This window comes from Oryctolagus cuniculus, chromosome 17 (assembly GCF_964237555.1).
Source record: "Oryctolagus cuniculus chromosome 17, mOryCun1.1, whole genome shotgun sequence".
Taxonomy (NCBI): domain Eukaryota; kingdom Metazoa; phylum Chordata; class Mammalia; order Lagomorpha; family Leporidae; genus Oryctolagus; species Oryctolagus cuniculus.
Window position 1 is genome coordinate 19,000,953 of NC_091448.1, and position 18,530 is coordinate 19,019,482.

The following is an 18,530-nucleotide window of genomic DNA, read 5'->3' on the forward strand; positions in this document are numbered from 1 at the left end:
GGCCCGTGAGCACTGTGCAGGTTCCTGTGGGAAGACTGCAGAAGGAGCAGGTGCTGGGAAGGACCCCAAGCCAGGAGAGCAGAGAAAGCCCCTGGCATGTTGCAGCCCAGAGGAGGATGCAGAGGCAGGACCGGGCCGGCGGCAGGCGCAGGCAGGTGCACGACGCGGGGAGGCTGGGAGAGCCCAGCCCTCGAACCTCAGCCCGGGCAGGAAGATTCAGAGACTCACGGGTGCTAGGAGGGCTGCGGGAAGGGTGGGCCACAGCTGTCCAGATGTGGGTAAGAGATAACTCCGATTACGGGGCACACGGGGGAGCAGGGCGGGGGCTGGGAAGGGGCTCCCGGCCCGTGGGGCGGGCAGATTAGGAGGCGGGGGCATGAGTCAGGGGTTTGCAAGCTGCCCCCGGGGCGCGGGAGCAAGGACCTGGTGCAGTTAGTGCCGGCGCGGGCTCAGCTGGTCACAGAGGGCACCAGCGGGTGCAGGAGCTCGTCGAGAGACCCCACGGCTTGTGAGCAGGTGAGCAGGGCAGGGAGGGGCTGGGGGTGGTCCTTCTGCATCTGCCCTGCGGGCTTTCGCAGGTGGCCGGCAGGAATCTGTGTCCAGGTGGGCACAGCCCCCTGACCTCCTGGGGGTGCAGGTGGGTGGGGTAAGAATGTGATCTTGTGAGCGTCGCTCCCCAGGTCCAAACCCACGGCGCCTGCTGGTTCAGGTGGCAGAGGAGCGTGTGGCTGGTGTGTGTGCGGGAACAACTGGCCCCTTCAGGTGCGGGTCCTGGTCAGGCTCCTCCTGCCCAGCTGCGTGGCTCTCCCAGACTCGGGTCTCCCCCACCCCAGACTTCTCTGCCCCCAGGGGTCCCCAGGCCACCGCATCTCCCACGCAGGAGGCAAGATGGCAGCTGACACTGCTCCCCATTTAAGACGCGTCCAGGGGTCTGCCTGGGGACCTGATGCTAGCCCTAGACTAGAGGGAAAGGAAGTCCCCCCCCACCCCACCACCACCACCAAGCTGAACGCACTTAGCTCAAGCTAACCCCATGGGTACTGAAGGTAAACTGGAAAAGGATGGGGATGGCAAAGTCTGAACTTGACCCTGGAGCAGGGATAAGGAGAGCGAGCGTGTGCCAGGTACAGTTCCAAGTGCCTTATGTGTGGGCGCTGACTCCGTGCTCACACAGGTCCATGAGGTGGTGTCGTTCTCATCACCCCCATTTGACAGACAAGAAAACTGAGGCACAGAGAAGTTGAATCACAGTAAACGGCAGGGCTGGGATTTGAACCCAGGTGATCCAAACGCAGAGTCATGCTCTATTTTTTTTTTCATTTTTATTTATTTATTTGAAAAGCAGAGAGACAGAGAGAGACAGACAGACAGAGAGATCTTCCATCCACTGGTTTACCTCCCAAATGCCTGCAACATAGGACCGGAGCCCAGAACGCCATCCCCGTCTCTCCCTGTGGGTGGGGGCCATCACCTGTTGCCCACAGAATGAGCAGTAGCAGGAAGCGGGAGTAGGAGGCAGAGCTGGGACTGGGACCACTCGGGCATGAGATGCAGGCACCCCATGTGGCGTTGCTCCCTCATGGTTAGTGACAGGGCTGGAGTGCAGGAGGCCACGGTGTGATCCTGCCTCTGGTACCTACCTACCGAGCCACACAAGCAGGTGCACTTCTCCAAACCTCAGCATTCTCATCTGTAAAATGGGCTGGTGACAGTCTTCATCAATGGTAGATGCCACTGGGAGGCATTCCTGTCATCTGTCGCCCCCGCCTCCTCCCAGCTCCACATGCCCCACCCGCCCTTATCTGGCCTGGCCCTGGCTGGCTGGCCAGCTGTTTGGTGGCTTTCACACACAGGCAGCCATCAGGGACCAGACACTTATCAGTGCCAAGCAGAGCAAGCTGGGAGCAGCTGGGCCAGGCTGGGGCAGCAATCTGGGTCTGGGTGCCCCTCTGCAGCCCCCGTGGGCTCAAGACATCTCCATTCTCCCCGCCTCTGTCTCTGACTTCTCAGAGGCCCTGTGGAAAGACTCTCCCATTATACAGATGGGATGACTGAGGCCTTGGAGAGCAGCTGCGAGTTGCCCAAGGCCATTCAGCTCTGCAGTGACGGAGAAGCAGCCTAGGTCTGTGGGTTCTCTGGCTCTGACCATCCCACCCCTCAGATAGGACGCTAAGGCCACAGCTCTGAGGCCCAGGAGGTCCTGAGACGAGAGGCGGCAGAGGGAGGGCAGGCACTGCCGCATGGGTTACACCCCTGGTGAGGATGTCCACAAAGGAGTGCCCCGGTGTAAGTCCCGCTCAACGCCTGCCTCCCGCTGATGTGCACGCTGGCTCCAGCGGTTGGGCCCCTGCTACCCCTGTACGAGGCACGGATGGAGTTCCTGGCCCCTGGCTTTGGCCAGGCCCAGTACTGGTCATTTCTAGCACCTGGGGTGTGGATTGGCAAATGGGAACTCCTTCTCTCCTTCTATCTTGCCACCTCTCAAATACATTAAAAAAATAAAAAATAAAAAAAGGTGGGAGAAGAGGAGAGGGAGGGGGAGAAACAGGCAGACAGACAGACAGATGTGTGAGCAGGCTCCTCAAGGCCTCACGCCTCGCGTGGCTGTCTGGTGGGGCTCGGTCGTGGCCCTGCCCCCTCCCGGAACGCAGGAGCCCCCGGTCCTCAGAAAGGTTCCAGGCGCAGCTTCTGGGGGGAGCCCCTGCCATTCCTACACCTGCGGGGCTCCGGCCTCTCAGCCCTTCCCGTCCCGCCTGAGCTGCCCGCCCAGCGCCAGGGCCCCTTCCTCCAAGGCCACCCCCACCCTGGACACCACCCCTGGACCCTGCTCGTCCTCCTGGGCACCCAGCACGTGGGCCTGGGCTGGTTGGGGGCACACATGTATCATCTCGGGAACCACGAGGCTGCCCGTGCACCCGTTCCTCTTCAGGGGGTGGGGGGGGGTGGTTTGGGAGCTTTGCAGAGGAGGGGCGGGCCTGGCTCTTTGCCGCCTCCCGGCTCTGGGCACAGCCTGACCCAGCCCAAACCCTGTCACCCCAGCACCCTGCGCCCCAGTGGGTGAGAGGGGAGAGGGCGCCGTGCACACACGCCCTTCCCTTGGGCCCGTCCTCGCATTCCTGAGATGGACACACCCTCCTCCCTGCTAGGGCTCAGGGCCTCCTGGCTGGGTCCTACCAGTCCCAGAGCTCCAAGCTCGCGACAGGAACCCCTTCCTACTGTCTCTCAAGAAACACCTATGGAGCACCTACTGGGTGTCAGCTGCACCTACTGTGTGGCAACTGCTCTGCTGAGAGGAGGGGCTTTCCTGAGGACAGAGACACACAGGGTCTTTGTACTCCATGGTTTCCCTTCCAGAAGCACAGTCAGACGTCACTAAAATCGATCCACAAACCAGAAACTGACAGACTGGGCTACCGGGCATTATTAGGGTGAGCAGGGAGGGCCTCTGACCAGGAGACATTTGAGCTGAGACCTGAGAAGGGCTGAGGTGTTGGGGGCAGGGCTTCGCAATGTGGACAGCTGGACGTGCAAAGGCCCTGGGGTGGGAAAGGGCTTGGTGAGTTCCAGGAACCACAAGGAGGCTGTGGGCTGGATGAGGAGGGAGAGAAAGAGACAGGGTTCAAGACGAGGTGGGGAGAGAAGCAAGGTCACGTCCCCCAGGATCTGCGGCCACTCCCAGGGACACGGCAGCTCCGTGCCCAGCGGGAAGCCGCCATCTCGGGGCAGACGGTAGCTCTGCGGACCCTCAGGGGAGCTGAAAGGGGACTGGTCCTGCTCCTGGGGAGCTGGCAGGGTCCTGGAGATGGACAGGAAGAGGGGCCGGTGAGACTGGCAAATGGAAGATGGAGCTGGCCTTGACGCACGTGACCCACGCACCCCAGACGCTCTCAGATGGATGCCAGCCGAGCCTGCTGCCCCCGCGCGGCCCATCCCCTGCCCCGCATGCATCCTTCCTCTGCCCCCACCTTCTCCCAGTACCTGGGAGCCCCCTCTGGGGGAGGACAGGAGACCCCAGGATGCCTGCGCCTCCCTCAGCCTGTGCCTCTCCATGTGCAGGGACCCGCGCCGCGGGTTATGCTGGGGCCTCGATCGCCGTGGACGATCAGACACGCAGGACAGCGCCATGGGGGATCTGCAGGTGGGTCTCTCCCGGCGTCGCCACACTCCTACCTGGGGGCTCTGCAGGGCCAGCCCTGGACCGCCACCTCCCTGGGGGCTTAGGGGGTGCCTCACGGCCCAGCCTCGCTCTCCGCTCCCCGCAGGAGGACTACGAAGAGGTGCTGGGGGAGATTCTGGAGGAGGAGGAGTATGAAGACCCCGGGGTCCCCATGCCCCAGGTGGAGGAGCCGGCAGGTGAGCTCCAGCCCCTCCCTCTGCCAGGACGAGCACTGAGCTGCTGGGCCTGGGGCCCCCCTCCCCCTACCCCCAGTTCTCTGCCCAATTCTGGCTGATTGAAGGGTAAACAGTGTTGTTTGAAATGATCACAGGAGTTGACTGGGGGCGGGGGGGGGGGGGAGAGCCGGGCCACTCACCCGTCGCAGCACCCCGTCCACGTGCAGGAGAGCAGCGGGGCCTGTCTGGGACAAGGGTGTGCACCCGCAGACCCCCGAGCCCACCCCACGCCCGCTCCTAGGCCGGGCACTGGGCTGGCTCTGGGGACATCCTCTGTCCTGGGGTCCAAAGCTCCTGAGAAATGGGGGGCTGTGGAGACCCCCTGAGCAGAGAGACCTTAGGAGCCTGCCCAAGGCCATGGTCCCTGACCTGCTGTGGGGAGCCCCCGTGGGGAGCTGTCACCTGTTTACTGTCAACGGACCTTAAGTGCTGGTGACCGACACTGAGGTTAAGAGGCCCCTCTGGGAAATGAGGGCTGGGGAGGGGGGCAATATAAGAGGCTGGCCCCACCCTGCCACGCGGCTCAGTGTGCAGTCGGTGAGACTCCCCAGGTGGGAAGAGGGCAGGGAGCCCGCATGCAGGGCGGGCAGGGGAGGGAGCAGACCTGGCCGCTCACCGATCACCCCCGGAAGGTCCCTTCCTGTGGTCACTGAGGAGGGGCCGGGGGTCCTCCACCGGGTGCAGATGAGGAGTGACCGAGCCAGGCTGGGCCCAGGGCTGGTGTGGGCACCGCGTCCCACCAAGTGGTGGCAGTGGGGGCACCAGGGTTGCAGGCTGGTGGGAGGGAGGGGGCATCCTCCCCGGCCTGGGCCTCAGGGGCCCAAGTGGGTGGCGTAGCAGCACCTTGGGGTGCGAGGGGGACTCGCTGGGGGTTAGCACCAACGGCACCTCTGGATTTCCAGCCTCCCCTTTCGAGCCGGCACCCACCGACTACCACACCACCACATCATCGCACCCGGGCACCCGCGAGGTAGGACCAGCCTCCCCCAGTCCCCGCCTCCACGCCGCCCCCGGGACTCCCACACTCCCCAGGGAAGGGGAAGCAAAGGGACAGTGGCAGCTTCAGGCTGGGAAACCCCACAAGCAGGCAGAGAAGGGGGTGTCCTGAAGGGACAGGAAGGGAAGGGAAGAGGAGCCCCAGGTCCTGCTGGGTACCAGATCATCTTGTGGGTTAGGGACCTGGACCCACTCTCAGCTATGACCCTGAGGGTGCACAGTCTGGGGCAGGGACCCAGCCCCGTGGCGACGAAGGTCCCTCTAGCCTCAGCCACCACGCCCTGGCCCCTTCGCCCCCAAGCAGCCACTCTGGCCCTGAGTGGCCTGAGGTTCCCCAAGTGCCTTCAGAAACGGGGTGAGGGCCTGGCCAGAACATTGGGGGCTGGAGCCAGTGGCCTGGTCTGAGCTCGGGATCTGTCCTGGGCCTCCTACGGGCATCTCCCGAGAGCTGCCAGGTGCCCACGCGGCCCGGGGTCCCTGCGGGACTAAGGTGGGCCCGCGGCCCACAGGTCTACGTGGAGCTGCAGGAGCTGGTGATGGACGAGCGGAACCGGGAGCCGCGATGGATGGAGGCGGCGCACTGGGTGAGGCTGGAGGAGAACCTGGGCCAGGACGGCGCCTGGGGCCGCCCGCACCTGTCCTACCTCACCTTCTGGAGCCTTCTGGAGCTGCAGAGAGTCTTCGCCAAGGGTGAGCCCCACTGGGCCCTGGGCCACCGGCGGCGCGCCAGCTCCGCGGCCTGGGGCTCACCTCCCCCTCCCCTGCTCACAGGCACCTTCCTCCTGGACCTCCCGGAGACCTCCCTGGCCGGGGTAGCCAACCAACTGCTGGACAGGTTTATCTACGAGGAGCAGATCCGGCCCCAGGACCGAGATGAGCTGCTCCGGGCGCTGCTGCTGAAACACAGGTGCGCTTGCCCCCTGGGGTCCGGGCGCTGCCCCCAGCAGGCCCACACCTCTCCGCTCAGCATCTCCCCGGAGCTGCAGGTGGCCCTGCGGGCCCATGCGTCCTCCCCAGTGCCTCCCAAGAGTGACCACACCCTGTGCTCCGAGCTGCTGCCTGCCAGCCCGTCCTCTATCCATTCGTTGGCTCCCACCCAGTGGTTCCAGGCAGGAGTTGCCCCCGTACATGCGCAGGGGCCTTTGAGTGGAGGCTCGGCTACTTCTTCCTCCATGGGCCCCTCCGGCCTGGCCTCTGGGAAGCCCTCCTTGATGTCTGCCCCCCCCATCCCTCCCACTGCTCACCTCCATAGCCTGAACAGCTTATTCAGCGGGTATCCCCTGTGTGTCCTGCAGCCACGCCGGAGACCTGGAGGCCCTGGGGGGTGTGAAGCCCGTGGTCCTGACACGCTCTGGGGACCCTGCTGAGCCGCTGCTCCCCCAGCAGCCCTCGCTGGAGACGCAGCTCTTCTGTGTGCAGGTGAGGCTGTGCAGGGACAGCTGGAAAGCCCCCTACCCAAACGCGGCAAGGGCAAGAGGGGTCTGGGGTCCAGGGTGGTCTGAGCACACCCCTCAATGCCCCCCTTCCTCCAGGGAGAGGGCGGCACGGAGGGACAGTCGCCGTCGGGAGTTCTGGAAAAGATCCCCCCGGATTCGGAGGCCACCCTGGTGCTCGTGGGTAAGAGCTGGGGTCTTGCCCCTCGCCACTCCCTCCTCCCACCTCTCCTGCGGGCCCTGCTGCCTTTCCCTGAGCCTGGTGCCGGCAGCCTCCTCCCAGGCCCCTCCACCGGGCCTGACCACCTCCCACCTGCCCCTTACCCCAGGCCGGGCCACCTTCCTGGAGCGGCCGGTGCTGGGCTTCGTGCGGCTGCAGGAGGCGGCGATGCTGGAGGCCTTGGAGCTGCCTGTGCCTGTGCGCTTCCTGCTCGTGTTGCTGGGGCCCGAGGCTCCCCACACCGACTACACCCAGCTTGGCCGCGCCGCAGCCACCCTCATGTCAGAGAGGGTGAGGAGGGCTCCGTGGGGGCTGGGGCAGCGGCCAGGGGGGCCGGGGCGAGCCTGGGTTGCTTTCGGTTCTCCCATTTGATGCATTCGATCCCATTCGGCTGTGTCTGGCCCATCTGGCCAGCCTAACTCATCTCACCTGGCCGGGCCTTTGCCCTGGCCTGGCTGGGCTGGTCGGGCCCACTCTGGCCTGGTCCCATCTGGTTAGGGCTGGCTTGGGCTGGCCTCGTCTGCCCTGCCTAACCTGCCCGGTTTGCCTTGGCTCCTTCCCCTTCCCCTGCTTGTGTGCCCAAAGCCCTTCCTCAGCGGTGATTAGGGCAAGGCGTGCCCAGCACCGAGAGTCGGTGAGAGGGTTCTGGTCCCTGGGGACCTCGGCTGTGGCTTCCAGGGTCCTGTCGCTCAGCAGGTCCCAGCAGCCCTGAGCCTCTCTCCTGCCCACAGGTGTTCCGCACCGAGGCCTACCTGACCCAGAGCCGGGGGGAGCTGGTGCACTCCCTGGAGGGCTTTCTGGACTGCAGTCTGGTGCTGCCGCCCACGGACGTGCCCTCCGAGCAGGCCCTGCTCAGTCTGGTGCCTGTGCAGAGGGAGCTGCTTCGGAGGCGCTACCTGCCCAGCCCGGCCAAGCCAGACCCCAGCTTCTACAAGGGCCTAGGTACCGGCTCTGCCCAGGCCCTGAGCCCCCACCCATCCCCCGACCTCCCAGCACAGCCCACCCTGTCCCTGAACCTGTGCCCCCAGCCTCCTTGGACACCCCCTCCCCACTGGGCAACGCCCACCGCACCCACCTGACCACGCCTCATCCTCCACCGCAGACTTGAATGGGGGTGCTGGGGCCCCCGGCGAACCAGAGGACCCTCTGCAGCGGACAGGCCGGCTCTTTGGGGGCCTGGTGCGTGACATCCGGCGCCGCTACCCTTACTACCTGAGCGACATCACAGACGCGCTCAGCCCCCAGGTCCTGGCTGCCGTCATCTTCATCTACTTCGCCGCTCTGTCCCCCGCCATCACCTTCGGCGGCCTCCTGGGTCAGTGCCCACGCCTGTGTCCCTCTCAGCTCCTACCCTCTGGCCTCTGCCTTGGCCCCTGGAAAGGAGCTCATGACCTTGACCCCACTGTGACCTCTGCCCCCAGGAGAAAAGACCCGGAACCAGATGGGGGTGTCGGAGCTGCTCATCTCCACGGCGGTGCAGGGCATTCTCTTCGCCCTGCTCGGGGCTCAGCCTCTGCTTGTGGTTGGCTTCTCAGGACCCCTGCTGGTGTTTGAGGAAGCCTTCTTCTCGGTAGCTCAGACCCGCCCCTGCCCACCCCAGCCCCGCCCCCTGCCCCCTGCCCCCGCCCCCGCAGGGCCTGGGCCACCTGTCTGACCCGACTCCCTCTGACCGCCCCGCAGTTCTGCGAAAGCAACAACCTGGAGTACATCGTGGGCCGGGCGTGGATCGGCTTCTGGCTCATCCTGCTGGTGGTGCTGGTGGTGGCCTTCGAGGGCAGCTTCCTGGTCCGCTTCATCTCGCGCTACACCCAGGAGATCTTCTCCTTCCTCATCTCCCTCATCTTCATCTACGAGACCTTCTCCAAGCTGATCAAGGTGGGGGCCCACGGGGATGTCACTGCAGACATGAGATAACCAACAGGCTGTGTGCACAGGGCACCTGTGGCTGTCCAGCGCTGGTGTGGCACAGCCATGCGACTGCACACATGACGCACACGTGTGTGTGTGTGTGTGTGTGTGTGTGTGGAGAGAGACTGGGGAACTCACATCTGCACACAAGACCGTATTGACATGTTGACGCCTGCTGCCTGTGTTCTTGCCATATGTCTGTGCAGTGAGGATGACTCTGTGTATGTGTGTCCGTGACCGTGACCCCACACAACGGGACTAGTGGGCAGGTGTGTGTGAGACTGCAGGGGAAGCTACATGTGTGGAGAGGGCAGTCGGGGCTCTGAGGTTTCCCACTGCCCAGGCGCTTGCTCTGAAGAGCCACAGGGCCCAGCCAGTGGGGTGTTCTGCCTCCTCAGCTGATAAAGGATGGACGGATGACGGATGATGGATGATGGATGACGGATGGATGATGGACGGATGGATGATGGACGGATGACAGTGTTGGGTACACTTAGCTGGTGCTCTCCAGCCCAAGCCAAGGCTGGGAGGGAACAGGATGTCTTGGTTCTCTCCTGCAGATCTTCCAGGACCACCCGCTGCAGGGGCGATACAACCACAGTGTGGTAATGAAGCCCAAACCTCAGGGCCCCCTGCCCAACACTGCCCTCCTCTCTCTTGTGCTCATGGCCGGCACCTTCTTCTTTGCCATGATGCTGCGCAAGTTCAAGAACAGCTCCTACTTCCCCGGCATGGTGAGCACCCCTCCCCACCTATCCCGGCCTGCACTGGCCCGCATCAGTCCAAAGTCCCTCCCGACTTCCCGGTGCCCTAGCTTCCCTTCTTTCCCCAGACCCCATCCTTACTCCCAAGCCTCCAGGCCCCCTGCTTCCGAGGGCTTCTCCCTGCCAGTTAGCCTGACTCAGCCCGGCCAGGCTGAGAACCAGGCACAGTTCTTGGGAGGGAATGGGGGGGCTGTGGGCCAGGGAGAAGAAAGGAATGAGGATGGTTGAGGTGCAGGACAGGTCACTGGATGCTGACAGAGTCCCCCAGAAGAACAGGGCCCCCTGGGTGAACGCGGGACAGGAGGGAGGGCTGGGGGGGGGGATGAGAGGTGGGAGCCCCTGACAACTGACCGCTGGTCCCTTCACATGCTCCCAGCTGCGTCGGGTCATCGGAGACTTTGGGGTCCCCATCTCAATCCTGATCATGGTCCTGGTGGATTCCTTCATCCAGGACACCTACACCCAGGTGACTCCTCCTCCCAGCCCTCAAACCCCACCCACTGTCCCCACTCTCACTTCTTAGCCAAGGACCATTTCCCTCAACCTGAAGCCAACTCCTAGTCCTGTCTGCATCCCATCCCCGCCTCCCCTAGGAGCCCAGGGCCCTCCCACAACCCCGTAGGACCCCCTCTGGCCAAAGCAAGGGGCTGGGCCAGGCTGATCCCTTTAATCCAGGGTAGTAGGTAAGAGTCTGGGAGCCAGGCAGATCTGGGTATGCATCTCAGCTCTGGCACAAGTAGCCATGTGCTGTGGGGTTATGCGGTCAGCTACCCAACCCCTGATGCTACTTCCCCATCTGTAAAGTTGGCGGTGAGAAGCCGCGTGTCTGGCGCAGGGCAGTAACTGGGTGCAGAATGGATGCTCAAGATAGGGAAGCCCCCAAGTGCCCCCACCCCTCTTCTCAACCCCAGCGCCCTGACTCCCCAGACCCCCTCAGCTCCCTGTCGCCTGCCCCTGCTGTTCTCACCAGTTTTCCCCCCCCCACAGAAACTCTCGGTGCCCAGCGGCCTCCAGGTGTCCAACTCCTCGGCCAGGGGCTGGGTCATCCACCCGCTGGGCTTGTTCTCCCAGTTCCCCATCTGGATGATGTTTGGGGCCGCCCTGCCAGCCCTGCTGGTCTTCATTCTCATATTCCTGGAGTCTCAGATCACCACGTGAGAGCTAGGGCCGGGCTGGGCCTCGGGTGGGAGGATGAGATGCCCCCAGGCAGCCTCGGGCCGTCGGGGACAGGTCCAGGTTCCGTGAGACCTGGCACTGCACAATTTGGAGAGCTCTTTTGAAGAAATATTCTCCCAAACTAAGTCTAAGTAGGGGCTGGATAAGTGGATGCTGGGGCACCTCTGACCCCAAGATGGGTGGGAGGAGGGGAGCCGGGAGGACAGTGGGAAATGGGCGCAGGCACGGGCACGGGCATGGAGAGGCAGGAGGGAGGGGCTCGGCCCTGACTCCTGCCACCCCCAGGCTGATCGTCAGCAAACCGGAACGCAAGATGATCAAGGGCTCCGGCTTCCACCTGGACCTGCTGCTGGTCGTGGGCATGGGCGGGGTGGCTGCCCTCTTCGGGATGCCCTGGCTCAGCGCCACCACTGTGCGTTCTGTCACTCACGCCAATGCTCTCACCGTCATGGGCAAGGCGAGCAGCCCAGGGGCTGCGGCCCAGATCCAGGAGGTCAAGGAGCAGAGGATCAGCGGGCTCCTGGTCTCTGTGCTTGTGGGTGAGTGAGAGCTGGCCGTGCCCTGTGCCACCTCCCTGCCCTGTCTTTGACCCCAGCCCCTGCCCCTTAGGTCATCTGCCTCTCCCCCACATGCAAGTTCCCGCCTCCCCCCCCCCCCCGCCACCCACAGCTCCCTAGCACCAGGCCCTCGAAGGAGGGAATCCTGGAGGAATGCCCAGGGCACTGGGGTGGGCATCTGAGCTGGAGGGGGAGGGGCCTCTCTTCCAGACTGGACCCTGCCCTCCCGGGCCAACCCAGCAAAGGTTCAATGAACTGTGGGTTCAGCTCTGCCCTGCTGCTAACCCAGAACCCCTCCTGGTCTCTGAGCCTCAGTTTCCCCATCTGCACTCCCTTCCAGCTCAGCTGCAAGGGCTGACGCTCTGGGCTGAGTCCCGGTGGGGGGTCACAGGGCTCCGCGTGGGCAGTGTCCTGGTCATGGGTGAGGAGGCCAGGGGAGTTTCTTAAGGGAGGGAGGTGAACTTGATGTTGTGCAGGAGGAGGCTGGCTGTGTGGCCCCAGGCAGGTTGCGCCCCTCTCCGAGCCTGTCTCCTGGAGGCTCTGCATGGCACCTGGGGTTTCACTGTGCAGCCCCAGAGCCGAGCCAGCCCCCGGGGACGTCCACCCCTGGGCGGCCTGGGGCTGACGGTGCTGCTGCCCCTAGGCCTGTCCATCCTCATGGAGCCCATCCTGTCCCGCATCCCCCTGGCCGTGCTCTTTGGCATCTTCCTCTATATGGGGGTCACATCTCTCAGCGGTATCCAGCTCTTCGACCGCATCTTGCTTCTGCTCAAGCCACCCAAGTACCACCCAGACGTGCCCTTCGTCAAGCGGGTACAGGCCCTCCCGGTGGCCCAATGTGAGGCAGGGGTGGGCGGGCCAGGGCAGGCCTGGCGCTGAACCCAGCTTCCGGCTGCAGGTGAAGACCTGGCGCATGCACTTGTTCACGGGCATCCAGATCATCTGTCTGGTCGCGCTGTGGGTGGTGAAGTCCACGCCCGCCTCACTGGCCCTGCCCTTCGTCCTCATCCTCACTGTGCCCCTGCGGCGCCTCCTGCTGCCCTACATCTTCAGCAACCTGGAGCTCCAGTGTGTGAGTGGCTGCCGGCCTGGGCAGCTGTAGGGGCTGGGCGGGGAGAGAGATGAGAGGGGCGGGAGAACGTGACAGGCGTGTCTCCCAGCAAGGGGGGATGGGAGAGCGCAGGGGTAGGGCCTGGGTCTGGCTCCCAGCCTGCAGAGATGTGGAGCGGGTGGCTTCTTTGTGCCTCCACCTTGCACACCTGTAAGGAGGATCAACGACAGGTGCGGAAGCCTTCAAGACACACATGCAGGTGGGGCTGCCCTGAGCTCCCTGAGACCTGGCACCTTCCAGATCCTTTGGCACAGAGATGCTCCGCTAATGGAATTCTTCCATGACGCGGCCCAGGCCACGGCGGGGTGCCCTGGTGAAGGGGCCCCCTGCTCCCCTCTACCCCTCTGGGCACCAGATCCCCAGGGGCTCCTCCACTTTGGAACTACTCATCCAGACCCTTCCTCCCCCGCACTGGGAGGCTGGGGACCACACAGGGCAAGGCTCAGGGACAGCCAGACCCTCTCCTAACCACAGAGGCTCTTACCCTCCCCGCTTCCTGTCCCACCCCTGCAGCTGGATGCCGATGACGCCAAGGCCACCTTTGACGAGGAAGAAGGTCGGGACGAATATGATGAAGTGACCATGCCTGTGTGAGGGGCTGGCCTAGACCCCACACCCCCTTGCAACTTTCACTCCCCCGCTCTCCAGGAAGAGCACAAGTTCATGGGCACCTCAGGGACTCCCAGGCTCTTCCTGGGCAATAGCTGTGGCCCCAAGACTGGGTGGAAGGGGGGTGTATGGGAAACCACCACCAAAGGTAAACTGGCTTTTCCGGCTAGAGACAGCCAAGGGGCCCACCTCGGGGGATTAGGTCCCATAGTCCCTCCTACTGCCACGCTGCCACTTGGGGGTCTCTACTGAGACTGAGATCTGAGCTCTGTCTCTTCTTGGCACAGAGAGAGGGCTACTCTGGGGGCGGGGGGTGGCCGGATGCCTGCTTGCTGTGTGACCTTGGGCATGTCCCTTGAACTCTGCAGCCTCTGCTTCCTCTTCTGTAAAATGGGTATGTTGATAATAATACCCACGTTACAGAGTGGTTGCTGAGGACCAAAGATACATGTGGGAAGAGGGCTTTGTAAAGTCTGGAGATACAGTAGTCAGCATTCTCCACACCTGCCCAAGGCCACGCAGCTCCTGAGCCACAGAGGGCGTCCTCCCGTAGTCACCCACCATGCCACGCCCAGAGGTGCCCCGTGACCTCCTTCCCCTCTCCGCCCCAACCCTAACCTGAAGCCCCCTTCTCTGGGGTTGGAAAGAGGTGTTCTGGAGAGGGACCGGGATGCAGGCAGGACTCCTCAATGCTGGCTCCCTCGCATGCCCTCATTCATTCATTCCACAAACACATACTGAAGGCCCTGGACCCTGTGGACCCTGAGGGGACTGAGACAGACCCTGCCCTGGCGTGGGCGAGAGGGAGCAATGCAGAGTCTATTCTAGAATGGGGGGGGGTGGGAGCCGGGGGCAGGCGGGGGAGGGAGGGTTGTAATTTATTACTTGTGTATTTTCTAAGGGCTGTCACTGTACTTTAGCTTCATACAGGCTCCCAGATCCCCCATAAGAAACGCACTGTCCCCAGCCCCACCCGAACTCAACCCTGGGGAGAACCCAGCTTTGCCCAATTGGGGTAGAAGACCGTAGGCTCTCCAGCATGGGGGGAGGGAATCTATTTTTTTATAAAACAAAAATATTAAAAAAGTTGAAAGAACTGGAAGTGGGGAGAGGTGGGAGAAACTGAGGCTCCAGAGGGACCAAAAAGAAAGGAGGTGGTGACAGACGCCCGAGAGCCGGCATCCACCTGCTGCCTCCTGCCTCTGCCCTGTTCTGAGCCTCGGTTTCCGCACCTGCAAAAGAGGAATGACGAAGGTACCGACCTCGTGGGGTTTTCACGAGGACCCAGTGTGACAACGTGAGCGAGCCCCTTGGGGGCTGTGGGTATGGTTACTCTGACGGGGATGCCCTGTCTCCTCTCGCCCTCTGCTCCTTGGACATTGCTAAGGACAGTCGCCCACTCCACTAGTACCCCTTCCCCTTGATGCTTTGGAATACGTTTTTGCCAATAAATGCGTCTGTGTGGGACGGGCTGCCTTGCTTGAATGCCCCTACCCAGAGCTGTGGATCCAGGGTCACGCGGTCTTTGCGTGGAGTGGGCCAGGGCAGGGCTGCATCGATGGGGGCCGCAACAGCCAGGCCGAGCTCGTCTGAGCCTGAGCATGGAGCTGGCGAGCACTGAGCACCAGGAGAGCAGGGGCAGAAGGCACCCAGCGCCACAGGGCGGGAGAGGCGCTGCAAGGGCCCCCGGCCCCTGTGTCCTGCTACTTGTGGACCCACACCCTTGAGACCAGCATGCCGGATAGCTCCTTCGGGAGGACACTGAGGCGCAGCTCCTGTCCCCAGCCACTGCCAGCAACTCTGGGAGGCTGCTGAGCCCGGGGTCACCCTCCCCTAGACAGGAGAGTGCTGGGACACATTCCCTCCCTGGCCTCCGCGGACTCCCAGCCAGAGGTCAGCGCAGGGCGGGGCGTCTGGCTTCCTTCCCCGAGTCTATATTTATTCCCTGTGCATATCCCCAGCTGACCCATCCCAGGCTGGCAGGGCAAAGGGTGGCAGACATAACCCGGGCCCCTGCGCCCACCTCCCACCCACAGCAGCTGCGTGTGCTCAGGCAGGGGCCTTGACCCCAGCGCTTGCCAGTCCCTCCAGTCCCAGCCTGCTGCTCCCAGAAGCCAGGGCTTGAGGCTGGCGGCTGGGGGCCTGGGTGGGGGTACTGGCAGCCCCCTCCCGCAGGCAGGCTGCCCGTCCTGGCAACCTAGTAGCTGTCTGGGCACTGTTTCCTTGGAGATCCTACTCTTCTCTTTCATCTCAAGTGCTACCTCCAAGTCCGGGACAGTTCCTGCCCTAGCCAAGGCTGCCGCCCTCGCTCCAAAGTCTTGTCTCACTGGGGTAACAGCACCGGCGCCAGGGGAGCTGGGACAGGGCCACACTCTACCCAGACAGCATCCCCGGCAGGAGAGAAGCTTCGTAGAAATGCAGAGTCCCAGGACCCGGTCCCAAACTGCTAAACAACAATTTGCATTCGAGGACCAGCGTGGGAACTCGGCTTTAGGAAGCAGCCTGGGGGCGGGGCCGCCGGCTCCACCCACTCCGCCCACGCTCGGAGGAGAGTGTGAGGGTTTGTGTTGTCCACCCACCGCTCCCGGCCGCGTGCAGGGGGCGGGGCCGCGGCTGTGCCCCCAGAGCTCAGACCCCAGAGCTCCGGAGCCAGAGCCGGGCAGGCGGCGGGGAAACGTGGAGGCTGCTCGCGCCCTCGCTGGTCATCTCTGCGGTTTAAACCGTGCTGAGCCGCCCCACCCTCCGGAAAGCGACCTGGACTGCTGGGCTGAGGTGCGGCCGGCCGGTGAGCACCCTGGCAGGGGAGTGACGCCACCGAGCCAAAGGGCCCAGACGCCGCAGATCGCACGCAGCTGGTGAATTGCAGGACCCTGTGCCCCGCGTCGCGTCGTCGGGCTGAGGGAGCCCAGGGGGCCTTAGGCGGAGTAATCCCGGGGCAGGTCCGGCTGAGCCACTGCTCCTGCCCCGAAATCCCCATGAGGCCGCCTGCCTGGAGTCCAGGCTACGCTTCCTGCTGATGAACCAACCGCCTGGGAGGCAGCAAGTGACGGCTCAAGGACTTGGGCCCCTGCACCCGCGTGGACACCAGGGTGGAGCTCCTGGCTCCTGGCTCCTGGCTTTGGCCAGTGTTGTAAGCATTTGGGCCAGAGGATGGGAGATTCTCTCTTATTCTGTTGCTCTACCTTTCAAATAAAAATAAACAAATAAAAATTTAAAAATACCTCCTAAAAAAAAAGAAAAACAGTTTCTGGGAAATGTAGGTTTACTCGGAGCTAAGAGAATTTAAAACCCAAGCATACTTTTTTTTCATAATACACATTTTTTCCATTAACTTACTGAACACCTCTCATATTGTGTGTGTGGAAGTGAGGGGTTATTTTATTTTATTTTATTTTTTTAAAGATTTATTTACTTGAAAGGCAGTTACAGAGAGGGAGAAGAAAGAGAGAGAATCTTCCATCTGTTGGTTCATTCCCCAAATGGCAGCAATAACCAGGGCTAGGCCAGACCAAAGCTAGGAACCAAGGCCTTCTTTCAGGTCTCCCATGTGGCTATGGCAGTCCAAGCACTTGGGCCATCCTCTACTGCTTTCCCAGGCCATCAACAGGGTGCTGGATAGGAAGTGGAGCAGCCAGCATTTGAAACAGTGCCCACATGGGATACTGGCACAGCAGGCAGTGGCTTAATCCACTGTGCCAGGATGCTGGAACCAGGAGTGAGGATTTAAAACAGAAAAAATTAGGGGCTGTGCTGTGGTGTAGCAGGTAAAGCTGCCGCCTGCAGTGCCGGCATCCCATATGGGTGCTGGTTTGAGTCCCGGCTGCTCCACTTCCGATCCAGCTCTCTGCTGTGGCCTGGGAGAGCAGTAGAAGATGGCCCAAGTGCTTGGGCCCCTGCACCTGCGTGGGAGACCCAGAGGAAGCTCCTGGCTCCTGGCTTTGGATCGGTGCAGCTCCAGCCCTTGCGGCCAATTGGGGAGGTGAACCAGACGATGGAAGACTCTCTCTCTCTCTCTGTCTCTCTGTCTCTGTCTCTCTGTCTCTCTCTCTCTCTGCCTTTGCTTCTCTGCAACTCTGCCTTTCAAATAAATAAATAAATCTATTTTTAAAACCTTAGAAAAATGTAAACAGCATGCGGGTAGAGCTGCAGGGGAGGTCATGGATGTTTTCTCCTCCAGGACTTCCAGGCCCAGAGCCAGCCAAGGTGGTGGCCTCCTGTTGCCTCTTTGTTTCCTTCTCTCCTGCCCTCCCCTCCTGCTGAGTCTTCCCCTCCAGCCTTCACGCTGGTTGTTTACTCTGTATCTTTTTGTCTGAAGTTGTTTGTGAAAGTTTGTATCACTGCTGTTGTCTTATATTTTCTCATGAACATTTCCACACACAGCAAAGTAGATCCGAGTACAATGAATCCAAGGTACTCATCTCTCAGCTGGAAAATCATCCAGATCTTGCCTTGACATTTTGCTTCAACCTTTGCCTGGTCTTTCTCTTTTTTTCTCTTTGCTGAACGCAACTTGAAAGTCAACCTCAGACTTCAGGCCGCTGCACCCACCCTCTGTTCCTGAGCTCTGCGTTCCCCAGCACTGAACATTTCTCCCCTAACCACCATGCTGTCACCACACCCAACAAAATGAGCAATAATACCTTGGTGTCATTTAATATCCAATCCAAAGTCAAATTTCCCAAGTTGTCTCCAATGTGTGTGTGTGTGTGTGTGTGTGTGTGTGTGTGTTTAAAGATTGATTCATATATTTGAAAAGCAGAGTGACAGGGAGGGAGAGACAGAGAGATTTTCCATCTGCTGGTTCACTCCCCAAATGGCCTCAATGGCTGGGGCTTGGCCAGGTCGAAGCCAGGAGCTCCTTCAGGGTCTCCCACATGGGTGTTAGGGGACCATCTTCCACTGCCTCCCCAAGCGCATTCGCAGGGAGCTGGACTGGAAGTGCAGCAGCCGGGACTTGTGACACCAGCCACGTGGCGTTCCAGTGGCGCATCTCCCACATTTGTCTCTACTCTCCCAGGGAAGACACCCAGGTGCACTCAACTCCCTTCCGGCGGGCAGAGAGGAAATGCACGCCCTCCAGCGCGTCCCTTATGAATCTGAGTGAGAATCTCTTTGAGTTATGTGCTCAGGAGCCAAGAATGGTATTTGGTGCTCCTGGGATATCCATACATTTGTCCCAGTTTGCTAAGCACAGCCTTGTTTCCCTTACGATGGCCACACCAGTCCCATGGGAAATACCCATGTTTCAAGTATCTTTTTGATTTGTTTTCTTTTCACTTTGAGAGAGAGAGAGAGAGATCTCGCACCTGCTGGTTCACTTCTGCAACAGCCAGGTCTGGGCCAGGCTGCAGCCAAGAGACCGGA

General features: G+C 61.9%; 1 protein-coding gene across 1 annotated transcript; it reads left to right on the plus strand.

Annotated features, from left to right (window-relative positions):
• The first annotated feature begins 366 nt into the window (after positions 1 to 366).
• On the plus strand, positions 367 to 14,633 carry SLC4A1 (solute carrier family 4 member 1 (Diego blood group)). The gene is made up of 20 exons (XM_002719180.5): positions 367 to 516; positions 4,057 to 4,138; positions 4,263 to 4,353; positions 5,295 to 5,362; positions 5,898 to 6,078; positions 6,160 to 6,295; positions 6,684 to 6,807; positions 6,921 to 7,005; positions 7,151 to 7,332; positions 7,773 to 7,983; positions 8,144 to 8,356; positions 8,463 to 8,611; positions 8,722 to 8,916; positions 9,510 to 9,683; positions 10,090 to 10,179; positions 10,701 to 10,867; positions 11,175 to 11,428; positions 12,090 to 12,259; positions 12,345 to 12,518; positions 13,071 to 14,633. Exons 2-20 carry the CDS (start codon positions 4,124 to 4,126, stop codon positions 13,149 to 13,151), a joined length of 2,760 nt encoding a protein of 919 aa, XP_002719226.2. The 5' UTR covers positions 367 to 516; positions 4,057 to 4,123; the 3' UTR covers positions 13,152 to 14,633.
• Positions 14,634 to 18,530: the final 3,897 nt, after the last annotated feature.

Excerpts from the sequence above, each read along its gene's own strand:
- SLC4A1 (XM_002719180.5), top strand. Across the intron at positions 6,079-6,159 it reads GCAGAGAGTCTTCGCCAAGG|GCACCTTCCTCCTGGACCTC; the intron begins GTGAGCCCCACT and ends CCCTGCTCACAG. Across the intron at positions 8,357-8,462 it reads CACCTTCGGCGGCCTCCTGG|GAGAAAAGACCCGGAACCAG; the intron begins GTCAGTGCCCAC and ends CTCTGCCCCCAG.